This window comes from Mastacembelus armatus, chromosome 1 (genome assembly GCF_900324485.2).
Source record: "Mastacembelus armatus chromosome 1, fMasArm1.2, whole genome shotgun sequence".
NCBI lineage: Eukaryota > Metazoa > Chordata > Actinopteri > Synbranchiformes > Mastacembelidae > Mastacembelus > Mastacembelus armatus.
Genome location: NC_046633.1, coordinates 7,457,228 through 7,482,882, shown reverse-complemented (window position 1 = coordinate 7,482,882; position 25,655 = coordinate 7,457,228). Strand labels below are relative to the sequence as shown.

At 39.1% G+C, this 25,655-nt stretch overlaps 4 protein-coding genes across 7 annotated transcripts; 1 reads left to right on the top strand and 3 right to left on the bottom strand.

The window, feature by feature from the left end:
* Window positions 1–525: 525 nt before the first annotated feature.
* Window positions 526–2,114, top strand: foxe1 (forkhead box E1). Of its 2 annotated transcripts, XM_026303787.1 has the most exons (2): window positions 526–674; window positions 810–2,114. In XM_026303787.1, coding segments are annotated over exons 1-2 (1,089 nt in total). In that variant the 5' UTR covers window positions 526–673; the 3' UTR covers window positions 1,898–2,114. The 2 variants fall into 2 exon arrangements, with proteins under 2 accessions (XP_026159572.1, XP_026159571.1); XM_026303786.1 differs by lacking the exon at window positions 526–674 and having other exon boundaries at window positions 797–2,114.
* A 1,720-nt stretch (window positions 2,115–3,834) lies between these two features.
* Window positions 3,835–15,566, bottom strand: spag5 (sperm associated antigen 5). Its single transcript, XM_026304332.1, has 25 exons — window positions 15,290–15,566; window positions 14,743–14,878; window positions 14,526–14,651; window positions 12,463–14,444; window positions 12,139–12,331; window positions 11,890–12,006; window positions 11,688–11,780; window positions 11,385–11,519; window positions 10,574–10,693; window positions 10,383–10,475; window positions 9,983–10,117; window positions 9,781–9,874; window positions 9,497–9,644; window positions 9,327–9,377; window positions 8,707–8,881; window positions 8,172–8,305; window positions 7,019–7,187; window positions 6,570–6,717; window positions 5,803–6,040; window positions 5,061–5,193; window positions 4,839–4,919; window positions 4,566–4,715; window positions 4,361–4,435; window positions 4,122–4,202; window positions 3,835–4,009 (listed from the first exon to the last, which is right to left on the bottom strand). Exons 2-25 carry the CDS (start codon window positions 14,779–14,781, stop codon window positions 3,938–3,940), a joined length of 4,782 nt encoding a protein of 1,593 aa, XP_026160117.1. The 5' UTR covers window positions 14,782–14,878; window positions 15,290–15,566; the 3' UTR covers window positions 3,835–3,937.
* A 605-nt stretch (window positions 15,567–16,171) lies between these two features.
* Window positions 16,172–19,480, bottom strand: trmo (tRNA methyltransferase O). Of its 2 annotated transcripts, none has more exons than XM_026303608.1 (6): window positions 19,307–19,480; window positions 19,014–19,165; window positions 18,244–18,418; window positions 17,661–17,818; window positions 16,824–17,429; window positions 16,172–16,667 (listed from the first exon to the last, which is right to left on the bottom strand). In XM_026303608.1, the coding sequence occupies exons 1-6, from the start codon at window positions 19,393–19,395 to the stop codon at window positions 16,432–16,434; spliced, it is 1,416 nt and encodes a 471-aa protein (XP_026159393.1). In that variant the 5' UTR covers window positions 19,396–19,480; the 3' UTR covers window positions 16,172–16,431. The 2 variants fall into 2 exon arrangements, with proteins under 2 accessions (XP_026159393.1, XP_026159395.1); XM_026303610.1 differs by having other exon boundaries at window positions 19,014–19,161; window positions 19,307–19,446.
* Window positions 19,481–22,109: 2,629 nt separating this feature from the next.
* hemgn (hemogen) lies at window positions 22,110–24,315 on the bottom strand. Of its 2 annotated transcripts, none has more exons than XM_026302493.2 (4): window positions 24,143–24,315; window positions 23,699–23,789; window positions 22,670–23,271; window positions 22,110–22,563 (listed from the first exon to the last, which is right to left on the bottom strand). In XM_026302493.2, the coding sequence occupies exons 1-4, from the start codon at window positions 24,201–24,203 to the stop codon at window positions 22,466–22,468; spliced, it is 852 nt and encodes a 283-aa protein (XP_026158278.1). In that variant the 5' UTR covers window positions 24,204–24,315; the 3' UTR covers window positions 22,110–22,465. The 2 variants fall into 2 exon arrangements, with proteins under 2 accessions (XP_026158278.1, XP_026158279.1); XM_026302494.2 differs by having other exon boundaries at window positions 23,711–23,789.
* Window positions 24,316–25,655: the final 1,340 nt, after the last annotated feature.

Below are 25,655 nucleotides of genomic sequence, written 5' to 3'. Positions count from 1 at the left end.
AGAGGTATTTTAGTGTTAAACGTCAAAACAATGTGGACCATTTTGGACTTTTTAAAATAAACTGAGGGCAGCTTTAAAGGGATACATTTGAATATTAAGAGCAAACACTGTTGCTTTGGACAGTTCTGGTTTATGAAACTCAAAACGGTCCTGCATAGAGCGGATCTGATAGTTACACATAAATATATAAAAAGTACCAAAAGGTGAAAACAGAAAACTCTGTTTATTTTTATACTTTTTATAATCTAATCAGGAAAGTAGACTCTGATTTAGGTCATTAATTTTTTCCATTATAAAATATCATATTTATTACAGGTATATTTTATATATATATATATATATATATATATATATATATATAAATTTCTCAAAGCCTGCAGACTTTGGCAAACCTGAACAATACACCCTTATAAAGCTGAGGTATGTCGAGAGCATGTGATGCTTGAGGGGGTGTGGCCCCTCAGGTGCTCTGTGAGTCTAATACAGTCTTCAGGTAACACTGAGTGACTCATTCTCACACACACCTTGAACACCATGCATGGTGCACTCACACTTAAACTCCTCAACTTAACAAATTGTGGGAATAAGAACCAAATTCAATGAAAGAGGATTTTGTGGAGAAACAAACTACTTCCACTGCTTTTGAAGAACTGCTGGATTTGGACTCAGAAACAGTGAGTAAACAATAAATCTTTTTTTTTTTCGGTAGGACTGTGGAAGTGCCAGTACTGTGCAGCATTTCCAGTAAGCTCACTTTATAATCTGTCTTTTGGCACTTGTTTTTTTTTTACTATCCATGACAATGCCAGTGGTTAAAGTGGAAAAAGACTCCCCAGCAGACACCACCTTGTCTGCCTCCAACCTTTCACCACAGCCGGAGGAGCAGCCCAGAGGTCGGAGGAGGAAGAGACCTCTGCAGCGGGGGAAACCCCCTTACAGCTACATCGCACTCATTTCCATGGCCATAGCCAACTCCCCTGATCGCAAACTGACACTGGGAGGCATCTACAAATTCATCACAGAGCGCTTCCCTTTCTACAGAGACAATTCAAAGAAATGGCAAAATTCCATCCGGCATAACTTGACTCTAAATGACTGTTTTATCAAGATCCCCCGAGAGCCAGGACGCCCAGGAAAGGGTAACTACTGGGCACTGGACCCAAATGCAGAGGACATGTTTGAGAGCGGGAGTTTCTTGAGGAGAAGGAAGAGGTTTAAGCGTTGTGATTTGAGCACTTATGCCCCGTATGTGCATGAGACTCCAGTGTTCTCTCCCGTCCAGATTGCCAGATCAGCTGCATATAGCAACTCAGTCTACACCAACATGACAATGAGTCCAACCTATGGGCAGCAGATACCATCTGCCTATTACCCATCCTCATCCCCTTCTGGGTTTGGACCTGGGCAGACGCGCATGTTTAGTATCAATAACCTCATAGGACACCCCACTCCAGCTACCATGCTGGGAGGTCAAGGACCAGAGGTGATGCAGCAGCCCAGCCGGAACTACAGTCCCGAAGCTCTTCCGAATGGATCCGGTCCCTGCAGCCTGGGACCTCCGTCTTTCCAGAACCAACCATGTGGAGGGGCTGTGCCAACGCGCTCCTCTACACATCCTGGGTTCACTTACTCTGGGCCAAACAGCCATCCACACCACCATGCACACCAGAGCTCATATGGACAGGGCCACACCCAGGGATATGCAGCAACAGGGCGCCTTCATGCCACAGGCCAGGGGTCTGGAGAGTCCATGAACCATTACGGCAGAGTCTCCCCAGTGCAGCTGGGTTCTTTCTCCCAATATAATGGCGCTGCAGGGCCTATAGGCAACACTGGGAGTTACCTGAGACACCCCACATACCCAGGGAATATGGACAGGTTTGTGTCTGCTATCTGAGCTACTGAGACTGTAGAGACGAGCATCTCACTCCCTTTTAAAAAGAATGTCTGACAGCACATAGTGAGTCAGACATTCCTGTGCAAAAACATGATTGTTTGCTTGTTTATGACATGTATTAAGGACACAATAGAACCGACTGATTAAAAACATCTCTCCACTCAAATGTGATTTACACCATTAACCTGCCAAAGCATATTTTGTAGATATACTTTACGTTTGGATACACACTTTGGATTTAAATGTCAGAACCTCTTCACATATTATTGTGGAATTCATATTAACTTTATGTGTGGTTGCAAGCTAAATATTTACCTTACCTGTGAGTTTAAATGACAGACTTTGAAATGTTAGTATAAATTATTGTGCTTCATAGGCTTTGCCTGTAGTGGCATGTATGAAGAACCTCAGCTTGAGAACATTTGCATGTATTTTGTTGCCAAATGAAAATGCATATAAGGTTGCCGTTTTGAAAATAAACAATTATAAAGCACTTTTGATCTCAAGGAATAAAATATTTAAAGTACTGATGTAGTATGGATATTTCAAAATTTAGGTGACATCAATTAACAGAAATATTTCAGATATATAGTAGTGCTCATAAATGTACGTAGTCCTGGCACAATTTGAGAAATATAGGCATTTTTTGCCTTCTTAAAATCATTATCACAACAGCAAACACTATAGATACTATCTGACCACTTAAGCTATAAATGTTTTCTGTGTGATCATTTATATCTTTTAAAAAACTAATTCTCAAATTATGACAGTGGTATTTAAATTTATGACATCTGGTTTTGTATTAGTTGAAATTCAGCTGCTAAATATTGCAAGATAATAAGGGTCAACAGATCCAGACCCAGTGCCATTAGGAACAAAAAAAAAAAAGCCCTTCAACACATTTTCCTTTTTGTGTTTACGGTGCTTTCTACACGGTTTGGGCTCAGCGGGTTTTAAGTGTTGTCTGGAGCCACAGAATGAGCAAACACCATGACTGGCCTCAGTTATCATGCCGAGACATCAACAAAGCACTCGGATAGTTAATCGACCACATGGATCCACTAACCAGAAAACAGAGTGACACGTAATTTAATATTTCAGCCTATGAATTTAAGTAGTGCAAGCCCTTCCACTCAACACTAAGACCTCTTCCACAAAAGATCTGGGTAATATGAGACTCGTAAGGAAGCATTTTCATAATAGCAAAGATTTTCTATCACAAAAGAAGTTTTGCTGACAATGTTTTTTTTTAAATTAAGTTTCTTCTGTAAAAGGTCAGTTTTACAGAAGAAACTTAAAATCGATGTAGATTAAGTGAGGATTACAGTCATCAGTAAATGTCAATTTTTTTGGGGGGGGGATTCTTTTATTCAACAGTAGATTGCAGAGAAACAGACAAGGGAAAGGGGGAAACAGGGGCAGAGCAGGGCAGAAACCTGCCACACAGGTTAACAGCCAGATCCAAACATCACAACTGGTGTTCCTGCACATGGAACGACCATGGTAACAACTGGCTTTACCAGGGTGCTCCAACAAATGTCCAATTCTAGATATATAAAAGCAAAAATCCGAATTATCCTAAGATCATTGTTTGATTGATTCCACTAAAGGTAGAGAAATTTTAAATATCGTTCAACGGATATCTGCTTCTCTGTAAACATATTAACTTTCTATTTTATATATATATATATATATAAATTACATTTATATATATATATATATAAATAAATTCTAACCGTTACATTTATGTCACTTTTACCCTAAGTCTGACTGCTAACTCCTGGCAAACATGTTTTACTTTCCATCTAGCGTGGTGCAACACACCTATATTTACAGCAAGGTGTAAACAAACTAATGATGGCCATGTGTGCAGCTGTCAACATTAACACTTTGTGACCTTAAATTAAAACAAATAATAAAAGCAAATAGCACAAAGACTAATTTGAAACACATTTTATTAATTCCAAAAATAGGTACTCTTACAACCAGGACTAATTAAAACATTACAAAGTCATAAATACATAAGTGAAAATAACCATGTCAGCCAATGTATTCAATAAGATGTTGGATCTGTTCACAATTCTTCATGACCTCTGGCAAAGACAGCAGTGTCTGTGTGGAGAAACGGGAACATCAATTATCTCCCATATTAAACATATGTACAGAATTTGTGCTCTTGAAATATGGAAGAACGTACAAAAGCGATATGATAAGCATCTCTCACCTCTCGGACTTTATTGATCATGTTGTTTAACATGTGAAGCTCATTCTCACTTTTCTGCTGATTAGACTGATGGATCATTTGCTATGAGACACGTAATGTCATGAATACAATGAATCACATCATGTCTTATAAGACAGCTTAGAGATAACAGTATGATGACAATGTCATTTTTTTCCAAGACGATACAAAAAGGTGCTGGTGAATACAGCACAGAAATACAGTGTTGAGTCAGTACTTACGTGTCTCTTTGCTCTTTCAAGGAGTTTTACTCTGGCCTGCTCCACCTCCTGAAGATTCACCTTCAGTCTCTCCACCTAGGAATAACAGTCAAAGAAACATCTTTTAGAAAAACACAGCACTAAACTGAAAAATACTTGATGTTATTCACTAAATTAATGCACGTCTGCTGTATCTGGCTATATTGACACCATAAGTCACAAGTACCTCTTTCAATAACTTGATCTTCTCTTCCATGACATTTGCTGGGTTAGCTGACTGTCCACCTGCTTTCCTCAACTCTTCATGCAAAAATTGAGACTCTACTTTCGCCTCCTGGAGAGAACGGCGTAGCTCAACCACTTCCTTCCGCAATTCCTTTGAAAAATCAACAGATTAACAGAAAAAAATCTTTTATGCAAGTCTGACATTTTTATGCGTTTATTTAGGAACGAAATATTTAATTGGTTTTAAAAGATTTATATAGATTATGTGCCTTACATTGTTGTCAGTCCTGTGCTTATTTAGAATTTCTTGCACTGCTTGTATTTCTGCCACCAACTTTGTCACAACCTTCTCATCCTGTATAAAGAACAGCATTTTTTTATTTTTAATGGTTTTCTCAGCAGTTTTAGTTGTACTGGTTAATGCTCCTCTTTACCCATCCTGAACTTTGTTAGGAATCATACATAACATTAATACTGACAATGCAGTGTTTCTTACCTGAGTTTTCTGCTGCAGTGCCTGATTGCCCTTCTCAACCAGGCTGTTTAGATGGCGAAGCTGATGTTTCAGCTCAAGCACTTCAGCCTCATGTCTGCGCTCTGCAGCCTGCTGCTCCCTCTGCAGGCCATAGCTGCAACCATGCAGTAAACAATATTATGGCATACATACATACATACATACATAAACCTTGGAAACTCCGGTCACACACTGATCTCAGAAGTGACATTCAACAAAAACAACAACCAAAAACCCAGAAATTTATAACAAAATTACCATTATCCCTTCTATCACAGATTGACCTCTAATATCAAACCTCTGATGAAAGCCCTGTAATCAGTTAATTATTTGAGGGATTTTATCCAAGCAACAACCATCAAATATTTAGTTAGCAGTGCTCAGTTGTGAGGATTTGTTGCTTTAATTTTCTCATGAGATAATAAATACAACATATTTGGTTTGGGGCATTTGATCAGATAAAACAATGAAACAAGATGCCCCTGGGCTTAAAAATGTTTCAAATCTCTGGTGTTTCATGAACATCACAACTGGGAATAATTCAAGTGTGAAAAGAACTGTTTTTCACTAATTTAACTGGTGTTAAAGACATTAGTTGAGTAATGAATTGACTCTCAAAATACGTTATTTTAATCTAAAAAAAAAAAAAAGTTGTTTAATTAATCATTTAAAAAACCTCAGTAGCAGTCCTAAATATACTTCACACACATTTTACAGCACTTACATGGTGTTGTTCAGCTCCTCCAGCTGAATGTCTTTCTGCTGTTGGAGCCTCTTCAGGGTGCTGCCCAGCTCTGTGACAGTGCTGCCCAGGTCAGCCAGCAGCTCTGCAACGCTGCTCTGCTCATCCCCTTCTGGTTCAAACTCCAGTGCTTGTAAATGCTTTTTAGGGGTGATGGCTGTAACACGGGTGAAGGCACTCATCTCACTGAACAGAGAGTCACACTGTGGCTCAGGTGTGTCTGTGGGGACAATGATACTTGAGCCATCTCTGAACTGAGGTGTGTTAACTACAGATGTGTAAATACATGCTGACCAGTATAATACAGTAGGCAATTTTAGATGTACAATTCACCAAGATAAATGTGGTTGAGAAAGACGACTGAAGTAAACAATGATTATTGCAGCATATGAGCAGGCTACTGTCAACTCTTGCTTTCTAACAGAAGAGCATTCTGAGCAATTCTTGTGAAATGGACTCTTTGCTCTCCACTTGATATCAATACCACCTTTTATACAGGGGAAACATACAATCTGGAAAAACCTGCTGAACATGTTTAAACCAATGGTTAATCCTGGTCCTCAAGGACCCCTCAAGGGTGGACGTTATGTTAAGACTGTGTGCTCAGTGTTTTTTTTTTTTGTTTTGTTTTGTTTTAAAAACTGTTTCTCTGATAATTTTCATTCTCTCTTAAATTACTGAACTTATCAGTAGGTCATGAACAACACTCATCTGCCTAATAAATATTACACTTGGTAAAGCTAGAGTACCTGGAGCAGAAGGTGTGTCTGTTTTGACAACCTCCTCCTTCTCAGCAGTTAACGCAACCATGATGCTGTCAACAAAAGAGGTTGAGGGGTGCCAACGCTCCAAGCTGCCAGCCAGATGAGAGTCTTTATCATTTGATGGTTCTGGTTTCTAAAAAAAAGACATAAAAGCCTGCATGAAAATACATTTCTCCACAATGCTGCAGTGTGGTTACACAGAACTCATTTTAACGTTGTGAAGTTTTACACCATATCAATGAGAACTGAAGCACCGCTCTCTCAACAGAAAACTTAGAAGAAAACTGTAAAATAAGTCGAAAAATAATCTCAAAACCTTTTAAAGTCAGTGGTGCATTCAAGTCTGCTAGTTAAGGTTTTGTTTGTCTTTATATATATATATATATATATATATATATATATATATATATATATATATAGTTCCTAAATGTTACCTGGTCATCAAGAGCTTTATGTAGTTCGTTGGTCAGTCCTCGCAGCGTGTGATGCAGCAAAGTGATTTCAGTGACTGCCTGAGCCAGCTTCTCTCCAAGCTCCAGCTGGGTTGCACTGGCTCTAGACCTTGTGCTTTCCAGCTGCTCATGCAAACTTTGGTTCTCACACCTGAAACACATACAGATAAGCTTTTAAATGAGCAATGTGTACAAAATGTTAAACAGTTAGACAACTTGTTTTAGGATTAGCACTCAGTCTTCCTAAATTCAAATATAGCTGTACAACATGAAAAAAGTGAAGATTTATCCACTGTGAAATTTTGATTTAATCAAAAAGCATGAAAGCTTTTCATTTTAGGACAGGTATAATTTAGGTTACATATTACACTGTGAATAACTTATTACCGTATTTTCCGGATTATAATAGGCACCGAGAATATTAGTCGCTTTTAGCAAAAACAGCCATGTTGAACAGAAAACAACATATACAAGCCACTTTGGTGTATAAGTTGCATTTATTGCAATGCATTAATTGTAACCTAAATTAGCCTATGAAGAACGCAGGCTAGTCCCTCATCTGTGTCAAATAACTCTAAAACCACTGTGCCAACATCAAGGAGAAAGTGAAGCAATGTGTCCTCTTTGGTTGTCTGAATATCAACACTCACTCCAAACTTTGTTTCAGCTGCATATTTTATGACCAGCACTTTAAAGTCTGCAGTATAGCTCTTTCTTTTGGGTACCATTTTCACTTGTGTTACACTAAGAGTTGTAGTTTGTACATATACGTAAGCGTTTTTACTTTTTTGGCAGTATATCGGCAATATTATCTTTGAGTCAAGCGTACCATCTGATGCTAGTGACTGCTCGACAAAATGACTGTAAATATACACATAAAAGTCACTTCGCTCTATAAGTCACAGGACAAGCCAGAGAAGTAAAGAAATTTGCAGTAGGCAAAGTAAAAAGCTTTTTAAAAAAAAAAAAAAAAAAAAAAAAAATCCAAAACACTGAATGATGGCAAATGTTACATCACATGGGTGTTGGCGACCCAATACATTTAATCAGAAATTCTCGAGAATATGGATATAATAACAGCACATTAATCACGGTTTTCAACTTGATTAAAGAATGTAAGTTAAAGTTAACTTACTGAAGTTGACTAAGTTTGCCTTTCAAGTCCTCGCATTCGATGTTCCTTTCCCGGAGTCCCTGCAGGTTAGCCCTTAGAGTACTTTCACTTTCAGCCATATTCTCCCTCATCAAATCACTCTCCATCTGTAAAAACTAAGACACACACACACACACACACAGGCAATGAAACCAGAAATACACCATAAAATAAAAAACAAACATATTGTTCCTATAATGGGAACAGCTTGAGGTCAAACAATTACAAAGACAGCAAAGTAGATTGAAAAACACTGAATACCAAGAGTAACTATTCAACTGTGTGTGATATAAGAACTTGGTATTATATTGGTCGTGTATGTTACGCTAAAAAATATGTTGTCTCTTAACCAATGCTTGATTTAAAATTTGATTTAAGCAAACTTTGCTCACACTCCTATTTGTTTCATCAATACACTCAGACTTCAGTAAGGAACCACATAAATGGTTCTACATTACAGACAACAGGTAACAAAAAAGGTACCAGATGAATACCACATATTCTTTCTAAAACTAACCTCGTTCATTTCCCGCACACCATTGAGTTGTGTGCAAATATCTTGGAGTTGCCGGATCTGCATTTTCTGAGATTGTGAAAGGGACTGCAGCTGACTGAGCTGCTCCTCTTTCTGTGCAAGAGCCTCACTCAACTCACACACACGCTGCTCCGACTGATCCAATGACATCTCCAACCTGGACAAAGACACAGAGAAAACAAAGGTACGTGAATTTGTTCCAGCATTTTCTGTAACATTTTTAGATGTGTGGCACAGAAGTTGCCTATTGATTCCATTCTCTCTCTGCCGGTAGTTTAAACCTTCTTTGTTAAAGCCTATGAGTAACAGAGCTGCTTGTCAGCAGCAAAACGAAGACAGGACAACAAAAACATATGGATAACAAAATGCCTATGCACATATTTAGAAATAAATGTAAATTTGAGACTTACAAGGTAATGCTTTTTACTGCACGTTTTAAATTTAGTCTTAACCTTTTGTTCTTGTGATTTTGCTCTCTTCAATCATTTGGTCTTCATTACCATCATTTCCAATCAATAAAACTGTATATATCTCATATATGACCAATTTCAACATGAAATGTTTGCTTTCATTTCATGTTGAAAAATATTTTCAACACCTACTCATTTGCTCTGTTCTTGGCATGCTGGATGTCTTTCCATGACTGCTGCAACCTGAAACGACATTATTTTTTTAGCACTTACATGTTACAGCATTTATATGTTACTATTACAATATGTTCTTCCTTTTTACTCATAAGCACATGTATGCCATTGCAAAATTTGAGTCATACTTTGTAGTCTCAGCATTGAAGGCCTGTTCCAAGAAGGTGTACGAGGCCAATGTAGAGGAAACTGTAGCAGACAGCTCTGTCACCTTCCTCTCCAGCTGACTTCTATCCTCCTCTTTGTTTGTTAACTTCTCACGCAGTACACCCATCTCTGAAGTTTATTGAAATGAAATGAACACCAGCAATTTTATAAGCTGATAAAGAAATTACTTTGACTGTTTATATTAAAAAAAAATTAAAGAAAATGAATGAAATGGCCAACACAAGGTTTACAGATCAACTTTTACCTGTGGTCAGAATTGTCACCTGCAGGTTTAAATCACTAATCTGCTCTCTAGCTATTTGGAGATCCAAATTAGCTTGGTTTAATTCTTCTTCCATCTGTGGATTACAAGTTCATTTAAATTAAAAGATTATATTTACCATCTGTAGCCATTATCAGTTTTATGCATACTGTAGATAACTGTCCCGGTTAAATAATATTTTTACCTGCTCTCTTTTTTCAATAGCTTGTTTTTTTGCAGAAATATGCTCATCTTTCTCTCTCAAAGCAGCTGCCGTCTTCTCGTTCATCTTCAGAAGCATGGGAGCAGTTTTGTGCAAAAGGCCTCTGACTGTGCAGAGCTGTGAAAAGATGACCACACAAACGCATCAGTACCATGAACATTATTATATTTAAAATAATGGTTATAAATATTGTATTGAAAAATTTAGAACATCGAATGACAGTGATGTTCCATGTTACTGTGACCAAATACCAGGGAAAATGAACACTCTTAATGGTTGCCTTTCTAGCAGAGTTTGAGTTTTGGTAATCACAACTTACTTTGCCACAAAATCAATGTATGTCCACAGTATGTATTTTAATCTATTCATATACTGAACATACTTCTTTCATCAAGCTGGACTGCGCCTCCATGGTATGGGACAAAAGATCAGAAGCAGAGTTTAATGTTTCAGTGCATGCCTGGTTTAATGCAACCTGTTTATAAGAGAAGAAAGATTAGAGAAGAGAAGATTAAACTAGACAGATTCTTAAGAATATTACTCTCAAATTGAAAAACTGCTTTTTGTTCTTGCCTGTTCTGGGTAAGCCTGATTTAGGGCATCCAGGAGTTTCTCCTGAGATCCCACACACTCCTCCAGCTCTGAGATTTCTCTGTCACAGTGCATCCTCAACTGTTCCACTACACTGAAAGCCTGGAAACAGATTGGAAACATTAGACAAATACTTAATTCTACTGGAACAAGGAATATTGCTAAAAGCAACAAGCACATCAGCTGCAGGAAAGATGACAAAATTTTAATTTAAAAGGCAGTTTGAATATTTTCCCCAATCTTTGTGGACAGGTCCACCAGATCAGAAAAACTAAGTAGTAGTGGCTAAATAAAACATACTATTTGCTTATATGAGATATGTATTGTTGCTAGAATATTACATTTGGTTCTCTGAAAGCAGCTAACAGAGTGCTAACTCTGTCTCCCAGTTCCCCTATTACTAGATCATCTAAGAACATAGAGACACTGACATGCTATTAAACTGTTAGCCAGACTGTAAATACATCTGGATATTTTGCTTATTAACAGTTAATCACCAGTAACTTGTTAATAGCTACTGCTAAACAAGACACTAACCACACTGATTCTGGCAAATGCCAATTGGGATAGTTGATATGGTACTGAAATGTTTAATTGTTTTATCTTACTTTTCTACAATAAAGCCCATGACAACTTGTAATACCAGTGAGCTCTTCAATACAAAATAACCAGAAAAATATTTTGTGTTGTATTCTGCAAGTAACTTGAATAAGGATGGGGTTGCTCATAGAACTAGAAACAAATCATACACAAAAGCCACATAACAATTAGTGTAAACAGTCCCTGTGCTTACCGCCTCCTTGGCTGAGAAGGCCTCCTCCATCTGTGTCTTCATCTCATTTCGTTGGTGAAGAGCGTCTTTGACCTTCTGCATCATTCTTGCATGTGTCACTTTTGTCTTCTCAATTAAAGAGTTCATCTGACCATACTAAACAGAAGGAGTATAAATACCCACTAAACTACAGCCCACAAACATACACCATTACTGCAGTATGCAGGTTTACACAAAGTTAAGAAAACCACCTGATCAATAATTACAAAAACAAACATGATGTTGAGGTCATGTGAGAAGAATATGAAAGCTATGATTACATACATGTGAAAGAAGGCATTGATGGTCCTCTCTGACAACGTCTCCTATTTTCTTCAAGTTAGAGAGAGTAGCATCCTTCTCATTACTCATATTGGTCTGTTGAGATAAATTTAGAAGCTGAAACAGAGTCTGAGAATTTTTGCTTGAAAGATGACAGCTGCTATCCAATATCTGAATAAGGGTTATATAAATGTTTGTCTCTTACCATTGTGACCCTCAGGTTGTGCATACACTGAATAAGGCTGTGCAGAGAACTTTCATCCAGTTCCAACTCACTAATCCTTGTCAGAGCCTCCATATAAAGGTCTCGGTACATTGTGGTCTATATAAAATACAAATAAAATAATCTATCAAACAAAGTAATAGTGAGAGCTGAACTAAAACCTCATCACAGAGAAACTATTAAATCTAAATAAATTACACCTCCCATTGCTTTAAAACCGTGTGTCCTTACTTGCGTAAGTTCAGTGTGGTCTGTCTGCACTAATGCCTCCCTGAGATCTGATGGAGCAGGGGCGGCTGAAGGACATCCATGTGCTCTAGCTGCAGCCAACTGCTGCACCAGGGCCTCAACCATGATCATGCTGGACCTTAACCTCTGCTCCAGCTCTTGTCTGGGGAGACGCTCTAGGCTTCCAGGAGGTACACTGAGACCAGATGAACAGAAGGAAGCCGCAAGAGGCAGACAGATCACAGAAAGCTGAATTACCCATATTAAAATCACAAAACATTGTGAACTAAATTCTTAAAAATAACAAATTCAAAGCAAATTTCTTACTTCCACAGGAGAGGGTCTGTAAGAGTGCAGGAATCAACCACAGAGAAATCCCTCTTTCTCTCAAACTGGCCAGATGTATTAATGCTGTGATCTACCAGTTTGACAGCGGTGCCCACACAGACACTGTGGGATTCTGGAGGAGTAGCTCTTGCTGCTGGGACCACAACTCCAGCAGGGCCCATCTTTCCAGATGCTAAGATAAGAAACTGTGCCATCTGCAGGAGCTGCTGCTGAAGGGGTCCATCTGGAAACAGTGGGATTTCGAGGGTTGGCTTTTCTACTTCTGACTGAGGCACAGCACAGGGTTTCACATCCACATCCTCCACTGGTCCAGCTGCCGGGTCGGCCAGGGACTTCATACCTAGTGCTGTAGAGTTGAACAGTGGACAAGGCATGGGGCTCCCAATGTTTTCACCCCATAACCCAGCAGGGTCAAGATTAAGAGGAGAGACCAAGCTCTTCTCACCTTCAAAAGCAGAGTCGTCAGCAAAAAAATCTTTACAAGCCTTTGATGCTGATAGAGAGACTCTCTTAACAACTGGAGTGACGATTCTGAAGGGCAAAGCTGATGCTACAGAGGGACACTCTGACAGCATTTTCAAAACATCAGTGAGGGTCTCTGTGCATGTTTTCTCTGAAGAGTTACAAAGAACAGGTCCATTTCCAGATGGGCCAAAGGCACTGTCGCTTTCCTCACTGGATTCAGGCGGTCCACTGACAAAGCACACCTGAGAGACATGTTCCAGATGTTGCTCCGCTTTCACAATTGTGGGAGTCCCTACTGTAGCCACAACTTGGCTGCAGTCAGAAGACTCTGTTTTGTGAGTCCCTAAAGGCAATGCACTGCCCTCAGAATGTACTAAATGCTCTGATGTGTCTTGCACTTCACAGTTGGCAGATTTGTTTTCCAAAGACTTTAAAGATGCATTAGTCAGTGAAGATACACTGAAAGCTGATGGAACTACAACTTCATTTCCAACAGAGTTTGGTTGTTGATAGTCATCTTGAATGTCCTCCTGTATATTAGAAGTAGGTACAGTGTTGTTCAGTGACTGGCACATCACAGTCTGGTCTTCAGGAAGAGAGGAGGTATTTGTGGGCACCTGGTCGGCATTTATTTTTTCAATCTCACCGCGAGCTATGCTGAAAGGCCCAAATGTCACACCATCTTGCTCACCAGTCTGGCTATCTGGTACCACCAAGCTCTTCCGGTTAACTGTATCCATAGTCTCAGTGCTGTATGTCGATTGTTCTGGAGCAGTGGAGAGGTCTCTATTTGGAGTTGATGAATAATTTTCAATATTACAGTATGGATGATCTAAATGACCACTACAGTTTTGCACAGTATGGTCACCAGCTAAAATGCTTGGCTCTAAATCACAACCGGATCCCACATTGCTGGTCATAATGTGGTTGGCTAACAGCCGAACAGTCTCATCGGCAGGTTTGGGCTCTTCTGAAATTTCAATCTCCCCTCCTATGCAATTGAATGATTTAAAGGTTATATTGCTCAGTCCATTAGCAGGTTTTTCTGAGCCATCTGTCTCTAATGAATCTTGTGTGACACATTCATCATTCTGATATCCAAAGACCAGTGAAGTGTTGGAAGTTATACCAAAGCAGGCTGCATCAACATCAGCTAAGGAAGCATTATTCACCTCTAGATTGTAATATGGGTGCTCTATATGTTCACTGTATGACTGCACTATCATACTGTCAGAGGTAACTGTATCTTCTGTTTCACAAGCATTTCCAGCAGCTTGCTCCTTAGGCAGAACATTGCTTTCTTCTGCACAGACTGAAGAGCCTGAAATCTCAACTTCACCACCAGCACAGGTAAAGGACTTAAATGTTACATCTTCAAGTCCACAGTCAGTCTGAGTTGTCAAAGTCATATCATCCATAGAGGCATTGGCTTTTATAAATCTGGAAAAAGAAGGCGAGTGCAACTGTGGTTCTGAATCACAGAGAGCAGCATCATCCTGTTGATTAAAAAGAGACGAGATAAGCCACAAAGATATCAAAAGCATTAACTGAATTTTTAAGTATTAGTACAAACCCACTTTTGTCGTTTTAACGCCAGCATTCTGGGGTAATTCTGATTTCAGACTAAATGATGGAGTTTGCAGGTGAAGAATTTCATTCTCCACACTTCGCAGAGGTGTACGCTCTCCATATCTGCTGGAAGGCTAATTTCAACAAAAAAGATAAATTATAATTGGCATGCTCAGTTGTAATTTAACACAATAACTGTTAAAACTGTGCACAACAGAGTCTTACCAAGCCTTCCCCACTAGAACTTGACCTCCTGGCTGACATTACGCTGAAATGCAGCAAATGACAGAAAAACCTCCTGTTGAATTTATGTGTCACCGGCCAAGTGTAAACTTGCTTAACGTCAACGTGGAGCCAGTTTCTAGAGAGAAAATGGAGTTAACGTTATCATCAATTAGCTATCCAAGGAGATACGGACTTTACGGTAACGTTAACTAGGTTTCAAGCCCGGATAGATGTCCAGCACTTTCATGAGCTCTAACTATACCCCCCCAAATTGAACCTAAATGCATAAATAAACACACAACTGGTAATTAACAAAAATGTCAGCAAAGGTGTAAGTTACACCGTCGAACTTGTTTTTTAAAAGGAAAAGGTTACGTAACGTTACGAAAAGTTACCAAGTTGTTTGCTAGCTAGCTAACGTTAACACAAAACAGGTTACTCAAATGGTCTGCACACACGCGTCACGGTGACAGCTAACAAACATTTTAAGCAAACCAAACTACGAAATGCCCGAAAAATCTCGTTAAATTCCCTAAAGCCAAATTACCTCTCAAATGTTAGCAGTTCTACTCAGCGTCAAGTGATGACAGAGGAAAACAAATTCGTTAGAGGCGGCCATCAACCGCGTTACATTCAAAACACAAATGTCAGCTCTGCTATTGGTCCGTTTCTCTTCATCGGCTGTAGCGTTGACGCAACAGATGAGGTACCGCAGACCACCACTCGGTGCTGCCCCACTCAGGCCATTAATGGTACTACTGATGGGCGTAATTTGTTTTTAATATAAAATAAAAGCACTACTGTAACACTATACGTCTCTCTGAATTCTTTTTTTTCACAATGTTATGCCCGGATTAAAAAAAAAAAAAAACCTCATTCCTTAATGATGCCTTACTCTTAAGTCTCATAGTAGTCACAGAACAATATACTGTACTATGCCTATATTTTATGCATGTGTGGAATATATGCTTTCAAAACTAATGCTGCAAATAGTTTGTATTTAGTAATTAATTTAACATGTATAGAAAACTGATACAAGGAGTGCAAGCATCCTTTCCTGTTAAAACAGCATCAATCCTCCTGTTTTACATCCCAGGTGTTCCATACACATTTGAGTGTAACACCACCACATTCTCAAACAATAAATATTTGATTTTACAGTGCAGTATAGTGAGGCTACTTCAGCTGAAGAGGGGAAAAAATTTATTGGACTTGTGTATATTAATTTCAGAGTAAAACAAAGTATGGTTTTGGAGATTTAAATCCATGTATCTAATAGCAGCAAATGTTCTATTGGTATTTTGACCAGCCCCTGGCTCTCATTTGCTTCCTCCGACTTAAACCCACACACCACTGCAAAGCTACGGTTGGAGAGGGATTTACTGACACTGCTGGTTGGGGAGTTAATTACAGCAAGAATGTCCACTGATTCATCAGTCAGTCAGTTTTATTTTCTTCTCTAAACATGATGTGCATAGAGAATACACTTACAGGGAAAATGAAAGAAACCAAAATGTTCCACACAAGAAAAGTCAAAATTATCAATCTCACATCTCAAAGACATTTTCTCAGCAGGACCATTACCTGGAAATACAGAGGTGAGGAAGAACTGACAGATTTTGCTTCTGTTTCTTGAAATAGATGACAAGCATCTCTATGCAGCTGCAAAGCTTTCCCTGAAATGATTGATCACAATGAGGCAATCTGGTGCTCAACAGGGCGGACCCGCAGTACCTCAGCAAATCCTTGACCAAACCAACATGTGATGTCAGCTGTGTCGACGGTGAAGAAGAAGAGTCTATCTTGGCAGCACATCCTCCTATAGACTGACCGTGGGTCTGCAGACAGCACCCCTCTGATGGCGACAGCAGCCTCCTCTAGACTGCACAAAAACTGGAACTTGGGTCTGTCATCATCAGTGGATCCTGAGTGTCACATAAACTTGTTTTTTTAAAGTGGTGGCACAGTGACCATTTTCATATTCATTTTTCACAAAAGCTCCCTCTTGTGGAGAAACAGAAAATATCAGCTTTTCTCCACAATAATAAGTTTTGAGAAACAACATGGCCTTAAAATCTTACCTGCTAGGTGGGCAGGAAGGAATTCTGCTAACTCCCTTTCAGCATGAGGGGTGAAGCGTACCTCCAGACTGCCCACCGGAGGCTCTCTGATCCAAGAAGCTATGGTGCTGTAGGCCTCTTCTCCATAACAGGGAAAGTCCTGTACTGAATCTGGAGGCTTGCTCTTAGGAGAGTTCGAAACTTCCTCACTTTGGTAAGTGTCATCTTGGGTCACAAAGAGCTTGGCCTCTTCCAGCACAGTACACAAGTCTTTGGACAAGGAAAACTGAGCACTAACTTTAGATGAATCAGCACCTGGAATGTCAGCTTGACATTTGACTCTTGAGAGGAGATTCCCCACATCATCATCATCATCATCATCATCATCATCATCATCTTTCTTGCCTTTTACATTTGACTGACCATCTGCTCCTGAGTTTTTCTGTGGATTTAAGATAACTGACTCCTCCATAATCATTATATTTTGTTGGTCTGAGTTTGAATCACAAGGCTCTAACTTGGTGCCAGCTCTGGTGTTGGGGGAGTCATACTCTGGAATGTAAGGTTTAATGTCCAGAACTGGGGTGCCAGCAATCATGTCAATATCTGAGAGATGTATTGTGTCACCTGGAAAATAAAAAGGAAGAAATACATTTGTTACTATAAAACAGAGTCAATTATTCGTTTCCAGGGTCAAGGCTAACTTTGACTGAGCATATAGATTTGTTTTTCATTTAGCTAACAAACTAACCACTTAAAATGTGTAGATATTGTATGCTTACACTGCCAAATCTGTACAGAGGTCCTCACTCACACAAAAGACAAACACAGCTGACACATTTTGTCAATGACACTCACCTTCAATTTTGTCCAGCTTAGCCAGAGTTAGGCCCAAGGCATTTGGTCGGTGTGGACTGCGTGTCGAGTACACGCCAACTCTCTGACCATTGAGTCTAGGAGGCTTCACTTTGGCTTTGTAACTCAGATGCCCATTTTTATGAAAAATAAAGATGATCCTGTAAACGCAGAACAGGACAACACAAAGATGTCATGAAAAAAAAAAATAAATAATAGTCTAAATATGTGCAAAGCGTGTTCTGTTACAAAATTTGACCTCATGTCAAAGAAGGAAAAGAAACCCTAAAATCTAAATCGTCAAATGCTAGTTGGGGAGAGACTTCTAGTAGAGTAAAAGAAAATACCAAGCATTACTAATTACAATTATCATATTTACCACAACTGCAGCACTACATGGATTTAAGGGTACCTAATGGACAGTGATTTATTTCAAGCAATGAAAAGGGTGCACTGGACTTTTAACATCTCAATGAAAATGCATTCCAACAAGTTATGATTCAAGCATCAATTTAAAATACCAAAATGATGATAAAACAATAATCACACTGTTGTCCTTTTTTTACACCAACTCTGTGTGACCTACCAGACATGGGAGTATTGCTCCAGGCCCACCAGAGCATGCCCTGGGTTATTGAAGACACCCTGCTGGATGCGCAACTCTGCTCTTGATGGTCCACAAATGGTGGGCTGTCTGGGTGTCCCGTTCTTCACAGAGAAACAGGAACTGATATAACCAATCGGGACTGTCTGGATCTTTCCTATAGATATAAATATGTGTAATTACATAAAGAAATATGTTGATACATGTGAGAATTTGTCATTTTTATGTGTATGATATCATTATAAATATTTGTGGGTATCTTCGGTGTGTACTTAGTAACTTTCCTTTTCACAAATATCACAGCTTGAAGCCAGATTCTTTCTAACTTTTACCCACTCTTCCTGCAAATCACTTCAAGTCCTGAGATAGTCTACACTGACATACACACACAGCCTGTTTGCGACCTATGCAAAAATCTTCAGTGATCTTTAAGTCAGGAGATAGTGAGGGTCGTTCCAAAGCTTTCAGCTCATGCTTATTATTAAGAGTTTCGCACTTTCCTGTTGGAGAACCCTGATTCTTTTCACATTTACAGCTCCTCGAGTGCTATTTACATCCTGAATTTGCTTATATCTACTGAAATCCATTGTTCCCTCTATGTGTGCAGTGTTTCCTGTGCCATCTGCTGCCAAAAAAACTCTACAGCAGAAACAAACTCTACCCCCACGCTTAAAAGCTGCCAAGGCTGGTTGTGGGTTATTCAACTGTCAGCTTCACACAATAGCTAAACCTTTGCATACACTTGTAATCACCTATTTCTAATGCAGCTTGCGGTGCAGTTACAGGTGGTGGTGGTGGTGCTGTCCTGTCTTTGTCAGCTTCACAGAGTCCAATCTTGGACACAGCAGACTGAAGGGACACCATATGTTTACGATGAGCTCTAACCGCACTGTCCAACATCTGTCTGACAAAGAAGAGAAGCCGAGGGTGAAGACCAAAATTAAAAAAGGGGACAAAAAATGCTATGAATGGCACAGTAGCAGCAAGACTTAAAACAGCTTTGTGTGAAAAACAGCTCATTTTAAAGTGCAGGTGATGTTCCTACCTCAGGTTCTTGATTTCTTTTCTCATCACAGAAACCTGCTGATTCAGTTTGTTTATGTACTCACCGCAGCAGTCACACAGAGGACCCATTTTATTGATACACAAAGAGCAGACAGCTAATGAGTATGAGTTAGCTGCGAGCTAGCTGCTACTAAACAAACCGCACGCCGACTAGACACGTGGGAGGTCGTCAACGCGGAAACACGTGATTTAATTGTTGGCCAACCAGAAGTGTTTCACGTGACAAACTAATGGCTGACAAATGGTCTGAGTGTAAGTTTGTCATTCATTTGTCACATTTATTATTGTTTATTGCAAACTACTCTTTGCTGAAAAATACTCAATTACGCAACTAGTATGAACTAACTACGCAATTCAATGGAAAAGCTAAGCGACACATTTGAACTCGTTGCAAGGCATTTCATGTTTAATGTCAGCAGAGGGCAGCCTAGAGATATTTACTGTTTTTAACAATCTTTATTTATAAGTACAGAACAACAGAACAATACATAGTCGTGGGTGCAATATGCATTTACTCAACTCTGCTTGAATATTTGCATTTGTTTTTACTCTGTCAGAAGAAAATTATGTCCTGTATTTATCTGACAACAGTAGTTACTCTAAAGGATTAGATTTTACTCACAAAATATACAATAATCTCATGTAATATAATGAAAAAGTGTGAAACAGTTGTAGTTGGTTCCACGTTGTCAGCTACAACATTAAAATACTTACACATGAGGATAGCTAAATAAATACTACAATATAAAATAAAGGAAGTAAAAGCTCTGAATATTTCCACTGTACCACTGCATCATTGTACCACTGTACAAAGTACATAAAATACAATAGGTCTCTACAACTCCAGTTAAAAAAAAAACTATAAAAACAAGATACAGATTAAGTTATGCAGGTAATATACAGACATTATAGACAGTTCCAAAATAAAGTGATAGCAGTGACATTAGGGGCCATAGAAAAAAAAAAAAAAAAAGTAGAATTTATGGTTTTTGAAAAATTTTGTGGGAATTTTTGTAACACTGATTAGTTTTTAGCTTTTGTATTTAAAATCAGTAAAACCATTTAAACGATCTCTCTCGTTTTATTGTGGATGTTATATTTGTCCAAAATATTTACCATTTCCACATGTACAGTGGGTACGGAAAGTATTCAGACCCCTTTAAATTTTTCACTCTTTGTGTCATTGCAGCCATTTGCCAAAATCAAAAAAGTTCATTTTATTTCTCATTAATGTACACTCAGCACCCCATCTTGACAGAAAAAAACAGAAATGTAGAAATTTTTGCAAATTTATTAAAAAAGAAAAACTGAATTATCACATGGTCATAAGTATTCATATTTAACTCACATGCTGTCCATTTCTTCTGATCCTCCTTGAGATGGTTCTGCTCCTTCATTGGAGTCCAGCTGTGTTTAATTAAACTGATTGGACTTGATTAGGAAAGGCACACACCTGTCTATATAAGACCTTATAGCTCACAGTGCATGTCAGAGCAAATGAGAATCATGAGGTCGAAGGAACTGCCCAAGGAGCTCAGAGACAGAATTGTGGCAAGGCACAGATCTGGCCAAGGTTACAAAAGTATTTCTGCAGCACTCAAGGTTCCTAAGAGCACAGTGGCCTCCATAATCCTCAAATGGAAAAAGTTTGGGACGACCAGAACTCTTCCTAGACCTGGCCGTCCAGCCAAACTGAGCAATCGTGGGAGAAGAGCCTTGGTGAGAGAGGTAAAGAAGAACCCAAAGATCACTGTGGCTGAGCTCCAGAGATGCAGTAGGGAGATGGGAGAAAGTTCCACAAAGTCAACTATCACTGCAGCCCTCCACCAGTCGGGGCTTTATGGCAGAGTGGCCTGACGGAAGCCTCTCCTCAGTGCAAGACACATGAAAGCCCGTATAGAGTTTGCCAAAAAACACATGAAGGACTCCCAGACCATGAGAAATAAGATTCTCTGGTCTGATGAGACCAAGATTGAACTTCTTGGCGTTAATTCTAAGCGGTATGTGTGGAGAAAACCAGGCACTGCTCATCACCTGCCCAATACAATCCCTATAGTGAAACATGGTGGTGGGAGCATCATGTTGTGGGGGTGTTTTTCACCTGCAGTGACAGGACGACTGGTTGCAATTGAAGGAAAGATGAATGTGGCCAAGTACAGAGATATCCTGGAAGAAAACCTCTTCCAGAGTGCTCAGGACCTCAGACTGGGCCGAAGGTTCACCTTTCAACAGGACAATGACCCTAAGCACACAGCTAAAATAAAAAGGAGTGGCTTCGGAACAACTCCGTGACCGTTCTTGACTGGCCCAGTCAGAGCCCTGACCTAGACCCAATTGAGCATCTCTGGAGAGACCTGAAAATGGCTGTCCACCAACGTTCACCATCCAACCTGACAGAACTGGAGAGGATCTGCAAGGAAGAATGGCAGAGGATCCCCAAATCCAGGTGTGAAAAACTTGTTGCATCATTCCCAAGATGAACTCATGGCTGTACTAGCTCAAAAGGGTGCTTCTACTCAATACTGAGCACAGGGTCTGAATACTTATGACCATGTGATATTTCAGTTTTTCTTTTTTAATAAATTTGCAAAAAATTCTACATTTGTTTTTTTCTGTCAAGATGGGGTGCTGAGTGTACATGAATGAGAAATAAAATGAACTTTTTTGATTTTGGCAAATGGCTGCAATGACACAAAGAGTGAAAAATTTAAAGGGGTCTGAATACTTTCCATACCCACTGTATGTGGCTGTAAGTGACAGAGATAAAAATGACCCTAGTCAGATGATCTAAGCAGTGTATTTTATTAGATGAAAAACATTTACAAAATTTGATCAAATAAATCCACAATTACAAATACAAAATGACCAATGATTCATATATTTATTTTTAAATAAAAGCAGGCAAAATTTGCTGTTGACCAAATGCAAAGTAAGCGCAAAACAAGAATAAATAAGCATACAGGTTTGGTTTGAATTCATACATTTTTCAAATAAGCAATAGATATGTTCAGTGTTTGCTCTTCAACCAACAGGCTGCACACTAACCAAAACAAAACTCAGATACAAACTGTGCCAGAGAATACTTTGCATGTTCTGAGCTGAGGCAGTATTGGAAACATGTATAATAAGGAAGTTAGAATTAATTTCCTGGGAGATATTCTTGTGTAGTGGACAAGGTTGAAATTGAAAACATTTTGTTCTGCTCGGGTATGCTGATTGACGGTTTCTCGGCCAAATCTAAAAAAAGACAGTGTTAAAAGTAATTCTTAACAAAGCATGTATTGTCAGAAAATCTTAATCCAGGCAATGTCTCAAAGGATTGCCTGATGGTGTTCTTTAGTACCTTCATCAGGTCTTTTGTCTTGCGATGGAGAAATGTCCTCCTCCTCATCAGGCCCCAAGTCTTCAATCAGGACCTGGTCAAGGGCCTCCTCGCTTTGTGACTCTGTGTAGAGGGTCTCTACCAAGGGAAGAGCTGTGGGAGCAGCAGGAGCTGGAGCTGGAACAGGTGATTGGGACTGAGCTGCAACTGCAGCAGCATCTAGAGCTGGAAGTGGGGCTATATCTAGAATTTTTTCAGGAGGTGGTGCAGGAACTGAAGGTGAAACAAGAGCTGGAGTTGGGTTAACTGGAGCTGGAGAAGAAAGAGCAGGAGCAAACACTGGGCTTTGGAAAGATCCAAGCACTGGAGCAGGCCCAGTGAAAACAGCCTCTGGTTGTGTTACTAGTGTGTCACCATCCACAACAGTAAAGGGGCTTAGAGAGCCTGATGAAATGACCACCACGGGTTCAGGCACCACCGCTACTGCAGGAGATTCCTGAGGCACTGCTGCCTCTTCCTGAATGACACCTATCTCTGGTGTGGGTTCAGGTTTCCGGGGCCTCCCTCTCCTTTTTGTGCCACTCTTGTCATCAGCTCTTGGTCTTTTCCTCTGGGTCTCCACCCTGAAAGAGTACAACAATTATAATCAAACTCAACAACAGTGAACACTGATACGGCTCTTTGTGATACTTCTGCCAAGCTAATAGTACAAAGTCCTTAACCTGGATCTGAGAAGTCAATAGAAACACCAGAGCAACCTTTGCTTTCCTCTTGCTCCATATTCAATATAAACCAGAGGAATGATAAGCTGTTAAGGTGCTGATAATGTTTTCACCATGCACTGACAAATACATAGCTGTAAGGTCTTTAGTAAGACTTTATAAACTAATAAAACTAAATTTCTTCTCTCCTTTATATCAGAGCAATTTTTACTTGCATAAGTACTTAAACTTATATAAACTTCTTTACTGCTAAACCAAACATAGTTACTACGAACAGCACTGTGAATGTAGTATACAAACATCGACTGTGTTTTTCTAGAAAATTTACCCAAAAACCCACTGGTTAGTTTCCTTCTCTTCTGCTTCAGCCTTTCTCTTCCTGAGAAGATCTCTGTCCCGTAATCGTTGACGGATCCCGCCTTTAAAAGAGAAAGTGATGCGGGGACACTATATAAACAAGTAGTATAAAAACATAAGTATCTCCATGACTGGCCACTATTAATGATAGCATATAAGAATGTGAATTATATAGATTTTATCTTCCAGGTACAAATGAAAAGTGTGGCATTTTAAAATTACATTTCAGTTGGTTTTAGAGTACAATTACATAAATAAACCAAAAAAAGTGTCTATCATTTGTGGTAATGCATGCTAATTAAAAGATCTGACCACAAGATGCTGCAAATTATGCAAATGAAAAGCTGACTCACTCAGTTCTCTATCGCAGAAATCCAGAAGGACTTAATTTCAAGAGAAAACATTTAAAAATTACCTGGGTCCTCATTTGGATTTTTAGATTCCAACTGTTTATCTTGTTGCAATGTATCTTCCATTGTGTATCCTACTATGAATGATTTCAGCTCATTGAAGGCAGGCGAGCAGAGAAAGGAAGACAGAATAACTTCTGGCTGTTTTCTATTCCCACCCCTAAATGAATTATCTGGTTAACCATTACCATAGTGCTGGGATAGTTCTTGCAGCTTTGGTCTTATCATATTTGTAAAGCTGGAGGAATTGGCACAGCACGACAGAGAAAAAAAAATAGTGAAGCAAGTTATGTGTGTGCAATGTGTGATAGGGATAAAATATAGTATGTACGTAGTAATGGATGAAATATATATAGTATTTCTAAATTGCTCATCAAAGTAAATCAAAAAGTGTGTGTGTGAAATGTTGCCTTAAATAATGTAGGAAAGGACTAGATAATAAAAGTGACTTTTCTGTTTTGCAGGCATGTTGATGTGCAAGCTAGACACTGGTGGTAAAGCTAAAATGTTACTGGTGCTAGCAATGGCAAAGTATACTGACTGAATTTAGGCAGGTTTGTTTGGATTATCTAAATTGCTTAATTAATTAAAGGGCATTCTTAATTTGATATGAGGCAAGGCAATATTTCAAAACATCTGCATAAATTAGAATAATAATCATCCGTGAACATGCAAAGTGTCTTTTTTCTAGTAAAAAAAATGACCTATAAAGCGCTTTGTGCTGCTATGTTGTACAATCGTTACATGGTGTGAGACGAAGTAAGAAATCCTGTCATCAACTTGAGGACATACCCATCTTATCTCACAGAGGGAAAGCTGCTCAGTTGGGGTGTGTTCTCAATCTTCTCACAGCACATTGAGCTCTGCTGTGTGTGTTTGAGTCAGTCAGAGAAAGAAGCTGTCTAGCAGAGTAAATAACATTCAACTGCCAATTGCCTCCAGCAGCGTAGGGGAAATGTGAGGGTCTCCTTTTAAATTCACCTGCTTGTATACTGCTGCAGCTTCTAGTAATCCATATACTGTGTAGGATTATACTAAAAGAACTCTAAGTATATTTAAGCAATTGCCTAATTGATTTACTACATTTCATGGTCAGATTTTTTGGTGCAAACAAGTTGCAGTGGGAAATATGCACCTTCAACTATGTTGTTTATAGTTGAATTTCAGTCCAAAAACCCATCTTGCAAGGCCACACAGAAGTGTTTCAGCCTCCTCCTCTGGGGTGCACAGACTGAAAGAAAGAATTTGTCCTCTTATTAATTTTAAACAAAAACAGGCACATCCCAATTACTGACACATTCAAAGTGCCTTATACATTTAGAAAGATCACCTACACAACCAGTATCACTTTTGACTTTCAGATGTCAAAAATACAACTTGCTGCACACAGTTAACTCTTCACCTGCCAAAACTCCAAAACAGACACATGAATGTACTCATTCCAGGTTTACATGTCTTTTTAAATTACCATTATCATTATTAGCAGTATTATTGCTACTGTCAAAAGCAGAAAAGGCT